The 8,637-nt window shown below is 36.4% G+C and overlaps 1 protein-coding gene across 1 annotated transcript in view; it reads left to right on the top strand.

Moving 5' to 3' along the window:
* The first annotated feature begins 1,138 nt into the window (after positions 1 to 1,138).
* The window catches only part of LOC129731155 (uncharacterized), a 44,797-nt gene continuing 37,298 nt past the window's right edge, over positions 1,139 to 8,637 (top strand). The window contains exon 1 of the mRNA XM_055690944.1: positions 1,139 to 1,873. Within this exon, the coding sequence (XP_055546919.1) occupies positions 1,860 to 1,873 (14 nt within the window). The 5' untranslated portion in view covers positions 1,139 to 1,859. The remainder of the gene's footprint in view (positions 1,874 to 8,637) is intronic.

The following is an 8,637-nucleotide window of genomic DNA, read 5'->3' as shown; positions in this document are numbered from 1 at the left end:
TCCTCGAAACATGGCGGGATGCCAGCTAGCTGGTAACGACGCCTTCTCCATACAAAATAGAAGGAGTGATCGCTTATACGCCTTCTATTTTGTATGGAGAAGGCGTCATCCCGCCGTGTGTGTATTTGGGCCTTAACTGTTTTATTAGCATTTGTTCTTAGATATATTTTTCGCTTTTTCCGATTTTAGATTTTCATTTTATATTTCTATGCAGCCGAGAAACGTAGTTCTACATCTTCCTGAGAAACGTAGTTCTACATCAAAAAGTTAAAAGGGGTGCACGAATTTGTGTAATAATACTTGCCGTGCCTTCGTTCAACGTTAACTCCTTCCTAAGTTTCCTGAAATCTCTTTCTTAACTGATCTCCATTGGGTGTGGTCAGCTACGTAATTGATCATTGAAGCTTTGGGCATTTTAGCTGATTTTTATTCACCGCGGGTAATACACGGGAGATCAAAAATACTATTTATGCCACACTATTCCTACATTTTCATTTCATACGGCCCTATGTGTTTCTCGCATTCGTAGTTATTGTCAAATAGTGCGTATCTGCGGCTGGTGTTTCACTTGTTCTAATAGCGCCTGCTGATAAAGCTAAAACAGGCAGCACGTGAGGTAAATTCGTAAAAAAAAAAACAGCAAAAACAAGTGTCGTACTTCTACAGTTCATCGCATCGAGGATGGAGATGATACGCGCGCTGTAAACAATTTGCCGCCCCATGGCTTTGCAGCTGACTGAAAGGGTGGTTTCGTAGGGTGGGCTACGTAGCTTGTTTGTGCTGGCTTTTCCGGCGGGAGAACGTGAGAAACGTAGCGAAAAGCACTTGATAAGCGTGCTCGTTGCTATAGCAATTTTGTCTCCTGTATATTGATATGAGAGCTTCTCTCCAGAGCAGCGCAGACTCCATCCTTTCAATGTTTTCTCATCTAGTATTTTTGGAATGCAGTAATCCTTCATTCAGCATGGACAGTCGTGTATTTCAGGTAACATAAAAAAATATTTTTCCTCTTTTTGGTTATTATTTTCCGCATAGATGCGTTTTGTCGACTTGTTGAAATATACAGTATTTGTTAGTGTATCTAGGCTGGATCGGAATTGCCCGTTGTCGTCTTACCGTATACTTCAAGACATGACGGTATCTGATGGGTGATGGATGCTCAGAAAGATTCTCTGGGAAGACTTTTTCATCATTTACTTTGTGAAAATGTACAGAAGAAGCTAGACTGTTGTTGCTTCGACTAGGACTTTCAAAGGGGGTTAGTTAGTTGGAGTCTGAAGATCATAGTGAGAAGATGTGCACTTTGACTTGATAACTGGATTGGATTGGTTATGATTGGTGTTTTTCTATTGTAAATGTGACTCTATTCTGAACCACATACAGCTTTGAAAGAAGAATAATATGCTAAAACGTCTAGAACTTGAGAGTTCAACATATTTACTCTTATACAAAGTTGTTTCCTACGGTGATATCAAATTCATTGTGAATCTCTGTGAAGTGTTATGGCTTCCATTCGAAAGTAGTGTAGTAAGTGCTTAGCCTAACGCAATGTATGAACGGCGAAGCCATTACCTACTTGGCGGATACTGTCAAGTAGTACTAAGGCGATATGAGAAGTTTCATCCGAATTAAACGTAAAGAAAACTTTTCCTGTCGACCACAGGACGTGACAATATTGAATTGAAATCAAGCTGATATTGTTCTGCTTGTCGTGTGTTGGAGTTTTTGCGGTTGCCACAGACAGTCCTGTATGTGATAGCGAGAGAGTTAGTCGCAGATCGGGTGGAAAAAATAAATAAAAGGATCACGGACCTTGCCTCAGCGGATACGGTTGATAAATTTCACGTAGGAAAATACACATGACCAAAGCAAGGTAGGTAAAAGAGGATTATTTGATACTGTAGTAACTGGGGATGATTGGAGGCACAGTTGAGGGTATTTTTCATGACAAAATCATCTGATCATATGATTTTAGTGGTTCATAGTAAATACTCCCGTGCACTGTTTATTGAAAGTGTTTAGGTAAACTTTATCTATATGGTATATAAAATGTCGTCATTTTTGGTGATGACGATTCAAAAGTCCAGTTCTTCAATGCAAATTTCGTAAATTTGTGCGTGTCCCTCAAGTGTGTCAGATCTATTTTCTCTTTGGAATCCAAATTTTATATGTTTTTGGTTGCTGAAAGTGGCGTTTATATTGGATGTTTAGTCATCGAAACTTACCGATTTTAAAGTACACATTAAAATCAAATCTTCTAAAATTTTAGGAAAGTTGTATATAATTATGTAAAGTATTATGTGTTTGGTAAACCGTAAATGTTTATAAATTAATTCGGCCCGCGTTCTTGCGCCTTTTAGCCTATGACGACAATCATATATCTCTCAAATGTGCCATAATTTCGAACATATAATAACATCATCATACATTGAAAAAAAAAAAACGCGTTTAAATTTTCATTTCTTTACACGCACATAGAGAGAACATTAAAAACCACCATTATGTGTTTTCATTTGAAATAGAATTTTTCGGAAATTCTGGCATACTTGTTTGGCCAGGGATAGATTCAGCATTGTCTTAATTTTAATCAAGGAGCACGTGAAAAAGGGTTGAGGTGCCAAATGTAAACAATAGGGAATCGAGATTTTCGATTCAAGATAATTTGAGAAGTGTTTTGTTTTACAAATAAAAAAGGTATCCAGTCATTTTAATAACTACTTTCACCTGTTTATGTTGGGTGGTAAATAACTATACCTAACATTATAAAATAAACTTTAAGAGGCCTAGTAAAATGAATGTTGGGGCCGATATTTTAGATTCAGCTAAATCAATAGTAGTCGTAAAAGTAATTAGTTTTAGTTTGAATGAGGTATTATCTCGTAATGTAGTTTGCAAAGCCACGACCGCAAATTTGACGACTACATAAGGCTGTTTGTTACATGGCTTGCATTATTGCATGTAAGAACGGTCGTGAGGGTTAAATTCGAAGTAAACTGCTCCTCTCAATAATTCTTTGAATGATAGTCGATAAGATTATGCTGGATTATCTTGTTTCAATATGTTTATATCAATAACTTCCACCAATCATTGTTGGCTGTTATCCAGAAATCGGAAATTACCATCTTGGATATGGTGTCAAAAACAACCAATAAATACCACCCGGTATGTGTGGTAATTGGTCATTTTCGATAACCGGAAGCCATGGCGGCTTGTATATCTAAATAGCGTATGCGCATGATTTCCGGTCTCTGGGTATCATTTTGGTTCCATGACAAACCAGAATAGTCGGTGTTTGATAGTTATCTGAAACCGGATGTCGCCATCTTGGATTTCAAAATGGGGTCTAGATTTGATTTCCAGTCTCGGCACTGTTCTGGTTTGAGAAATATTTATAATGGGTGGTACTGGACCATTTTGGAACGTTTTCCAGAAACCGGTGAATGTCATCTTGACGTCTTGGGTCGATTTCCGGCCTATAGATATTACCTCGGTTTCGAAAATACGAAATAAATACGAAAAATAATGGAGGTTGTTGCAATTCCCCCTTCCCCCTCTCTCTTTATCTACGCCAGCGAGATGCAGAAAATTTATTATCACGGGATTCGTATTTATACAGAATAACACAAAGGTCATCTTTGGTGTTTAGAAGTGTTTATGTTTGGCGTTTAGGAGTTTACACTGAACAAATTTGTAGTTGTTACCCACTCATATCCGCTTTTTTCTTACCTGTATGAGATAGACATAATTCAAAGTTTTTGAAACATATACACTACTTTACGACCTGTATTTACCGAATTAAAAATTGATCTGTTGAGCGGTTTCAAAATTAATAAAGATTGACCACATTCATATAATCCCCCCCTACTTTTCCCTAATTACGCCACTGAACTATAACAAAGTCTCAGATGACAGAGTTGTCATAAAACCACGTCTCATTTTCGAAACCACCTATACTGTATACATATTTTCACGATGTGCATTTTGATAATTTACCAATAATAAAATCAGTACATCCCCCCTTACTACGCCACTGGGAAACAGAAAAATCATGTTAAAGAAACACACCCACCGAACAAAATTGGCACGGTTCAGCAAGTTAGGTATTACGAGGCTTACAAATAGTTATTTACTCCCCTCCCCCTTGCCACGTTTGTGCAATATATGAAATTCAAAGTCGTTGAAGCACAACAGCTACCATAGACTCTGATGCCGAATCTGCTGATCGATCTAGCAGATTTAAAATCATAAAAGGCTAAAATCGTTCACCCCCCTCCCCTTTCCACTTTATCCTTGCAACGCCTCTAAGATAAAAGAGGTCTAACATCATACAGTAACTTCGCAAAAATACATGTCAGAATAAAAAAACATCTGCATATAAGTTTGCACGGTTATCGGGGAGGATGTTTTCACGGTAATAAACCACCAATTCATCCCTCCCTTGCCTACGCTTATGAGATAGAGCAAAACTAAGTACTCGAAAAACCCTATGTACAAATTTTCACGGTAATCGGTTCAGTAGTTTTTGAATCTACAGGGAACAGCTAGACAGATAGACAGACATTCGCATTAATTAAATTTAGTTTTGTTCGAGTTAAGGTTTAAATACAATTGATACGTTGCGGCTGCGTTTGCGGCAATTTGACAGTTATCCCATACATTTTCTGTCAAATTAACGTCAACGCAACGCAAACGTATCCATTGTGCTTGGGCCTTTACTCGAAACGAAATGCGCAATGTCACCCCTGGCTTTTGTTATTGAGCTTAACTTTACACTAAAAAAAAATAATGCTTTGAATATTGGAATTGAACCTAAAAATAATAAATTCAATGTTTAAGCGATTGCCTGTGATGGGATATAACTAGAACTAAGAGTTACCTAGATACCCGATTTTCCGTAACGGACTATTTTCCTAGATTTGATATATCAGTATTGACTTTTATTGCAACAGATAAAAATGATAACACAGCTAAATCATTGTCAGACACAAACTAAGATGAGAACTTTGTTCATATATACAACGTTCTCCCAGTTGGTGTCGAGGTGCGATGCTGGTCTAATAAGCCAGTCGTCGTAGGTTCGAGTCTCGGCTCGGAAAAGACTGTTAGTGTCAGCAGGATCGTAGCGCTACCCCGCAATTATCCTGTACACTAAACAGTTGGCTGCGAAGTCTGTGTATAATAAACAAAAGGTCGAGTTCCGAATCGGAATGTAGCACCAAGGCTTTACTTTTACAACGTTTGAGCTTCAAGCGATGTGAGTGACTTTGTCATAAACAGGTATCTCAACTAGGTTTGATACATGTACTACACAAGACTGTCAATTGTAACGACTGTAGTTTGTGGTATCTCGACGTTTTGGAATTGATTTTAAGATTGTGATAATTATATTTAGTTGATTGGTTGATTTCTTGAAACCAGAATCTAAACAATCTATCAACGGAAATGAACTCAGGAAATGTAAGTTTAGCTTTGTCGCTTCATTATGCGCATATTGATAAATGAGTAAACTAGGGCATACAGGTTGCTACCAGATAGATACCCGTTAGATTGAGCGTCGATCATTGCGCTATGGTCCAGAACTGTAAAACATAGGTGTCGTGTAATATACTGATAGCAAATTCAAATTCAGAAAATTTACATTTGAAACTTACGGACTCCTAATGACTCTCCAGCTGGTCTCGAGGTACGATGCTGGCCTAACAAGCCAGTCATCGTAGGTTCGAGTCTTGACTCGGGAGAGACTGTTAGTGTCAGTAGGATCGTAGCGCTAGCCCCGCAATTGTCCTGTACACTTAACGGTTGGCTGCGAAGTCTGTGAATAGTAAACAGAAGGTCAAGTTCCGAATCGGAATGTATCACCAAGGCTTTGCTTTTTTTGGACTCCTAATGTTGATATGTTTAGAACAAAATTACACAAAGAACTGATAAAATGATATCTTTCCAGCAGATTCCTTGGTTTAATAAGCCTGCCGTCTTATGTTCAAATACCGGCTCCGGGATTGGCTCGAACGGATTTTTCGCTGTTTTTTTTTTCATTTTAACATTTATTCAATTTGCTAATAACTAACTTAAAAATATTACATTGTTTTAATATCATCGATTAATATATAAATACATGGTATGATTATTATTAGAATATATACAAGAAGTGTTTAAAGTGCCTTTCAAATAGTTGTCTTTTGTTCCAGCGTGCTTCTCGAATTTTATTTTTTAATTCGTTCAAGTTTCCATTATTGAAATTATTTACACAATATGACATGGTTTCAACCATTAACCACAGTGCAGCTTTATACTTTGCGTTTTTGCTATTAATATTGCATTGTAACAGATCTTGAGCATCTCTTTTTGTTTTTTTAAATTTTTTTTTTAATTAAGTGATTTAGCCATTGCCAAATCTGACTTGATGCAAGACATTTCTTGATCCTGTGTTCTACTGAATCGATTTTTCCACAAAAATCGCACAAAGGAGAATCACTGCCTCTAACTTGATGTATAAAGAGTTTTTCATTGCAAGGAATTATGTCTCTTGTCACTTGGAATATCGTCGTTTTACCATGTGATGACAAGATGTTCTGATTGGTATTATCAAAAATATTATTCCATTGTAAATGAGGCTCGGCAATTTTTTGCTTTATTATAACGGGTTTTTGTTCATTCAGGAAGTTATAAATTTGTTTACATGAGCTGTAGTTTGAATCTATATGTTTTTGAGCGATTTCAAGCCATTGGCGAGTATTTCTTGTGAGACTGGAGTTATTGCGTTGCTGTATCATGAATTCATCTGCTTCGTCTTGATTCGCAGGTTTCAAAACATTTTCAATGAAGAGGGCTTTGGTTTTCGATTCTAAGTCGACAAGTGAGAGGCCACCTTTATATACCGGCATGTATAATTCTTTCCGATCAACCTTGTAAAAATGGCCCATCCATAGAAACTTACCGCAAATGCATCTAAGCATGGCGATGTGCTTGTTGTCTGGTGGGAATAGTTGTGCAATATACCATAACTTAGATAGCACGTAGGTGTTTACTATCCAAGTTTTGTGAAATATGTTTAGTTACCTTTTAAAATGTAGTGATAAACTGTAATTGATTGTTTTAATTAGGTCATCATAATTAACAGTTAATGTATGTTTATAGTTTGATGCCTAGAACTTTTTATTTGATGCGTTTTATTTGATGCCTAGAACTTTGATTATATCCGTTTCTCTAAACATTTGTGGGCCAACTATGCAATTATTATATCTTAAGAATTGTGATTTCTCTACATTCAACTTGATTTTCGAGTAAATACTGAAATAATTGATTACCGCTAAGACCTTATCAAACTCGCTATCGTTTCTGATGAAGAGATTTAAATCGTCAGCGTACGCAATGATTTTTATGAATATTTCATCGATCAACACGCCTTTTATGTTGCGATGAAGCATTCTAATGAGTGGCTTGAGATATAAAGCAAATAATGCCATGCTCAAGGGACATCCTTGCCTCACGGAGCTTGAAATAGAGAAGGATGGTGTTAAAAACCCGTTAAATAGAACGCTGGATGATGCATTTTTATACAGCTTAACTGCCGGTAACCGCAGATCAGTCCCATCTGTAATTTTGTCAATTTTGAGTTAACATCGGATTTTGGCCTATCATTGAGTGTATTTTCAGATGTACCGATAAAAAATAGTGGTTTGTTCAATAAAAGTGGAAATCAATACCAAGTCGAATTGTCTCATTATGAAAAGTAACCGCAAGTCAGTCCCAGAGGAAAAATAACCGAAAGTCAGTCCCAATTAAAACAAAATAAAATGGATGGGGAGTAGAGAAGAAAAGTTCGATATGACCGTTTATATGTTGAATAATAATTGGAATAATAATGTGAATGTTGTTGAACAGTGTTACTAAATCATTTTTCAGCAAATCGAAAAAGGTGGTATAGAGTTCATAACTTATTCCATCTGGCCCAGGAGCGGTCTTTTTCGACGCAGTTCTGATTGCAGTTTCTATTTCAGTCGCATTTATCTCTCTGGTCAAAACGCGCCTATCATTTTCGTCCAATCTCTTATCGATAAACTTCAAAACGTTTTCATAATTTGTGCAATAATCTATTTGTTTTTTAAATTTTGTAGAGTAGTATTTTAGTATTTCCGTTTTTAGTAGTGAAGGATTAGATGTCAATTCTCCATTTACTCTTAGTTTTGATAATTTTGATTGACACGATCGATTAATGAAAGATGTGACCTGAAATAAGGAGAGTTTTTCGTCTTCGCAAATAGCATTTGCTTTTAGTTTATGCTTAAATTCGTTTAGTCGTTTTTGCTCAAGTTGCATTAATTTTGATTTTACAGTTGCCAATTCAGAAGAAACATCTTCGTTTTGATTCTGTTTTTCAACAATATCTTTAAGACATCCATAATAAAAAATTTTCTCGCGATTTAACTGCTGGATTATCATAAATGATTCTTTTTTGAAAAACTTCCTAATGTTGCTTTTAACGTCATTATTCCACCAGGAGCTCAAATTCTGATACGAGTTACGTAACCTCAATTGTAAGTACATCGTTTTGAATTTGTTCTGTATATCTTCACTACCAAGCAATCCGTTGTTTAGTTTCCAATACCCTCTGCCATAGAAATTTAAACAATTTTT

Source organism: Wyeomyia smithii, chromosome 3 (genome assembly GCF_029784165.1).
Source record: "Wyeomyia smithii strain HCP4-BCI-WySm-NY-G18 chromosome 3, ASM2978416v1, whole genome shotgun sequence".
Lineage (NCBI taxonomy): Eukaryota > Metazoa > Arthropoda > Insecta > Diptera > Culicidae > Wyeomyia > Wyeomyia smithii.
The sequence above is the reverse complement of the archived record's forward strand: the minus strand, read 5'-3'. Positions and strand labels throughout refer to the sequence as shown.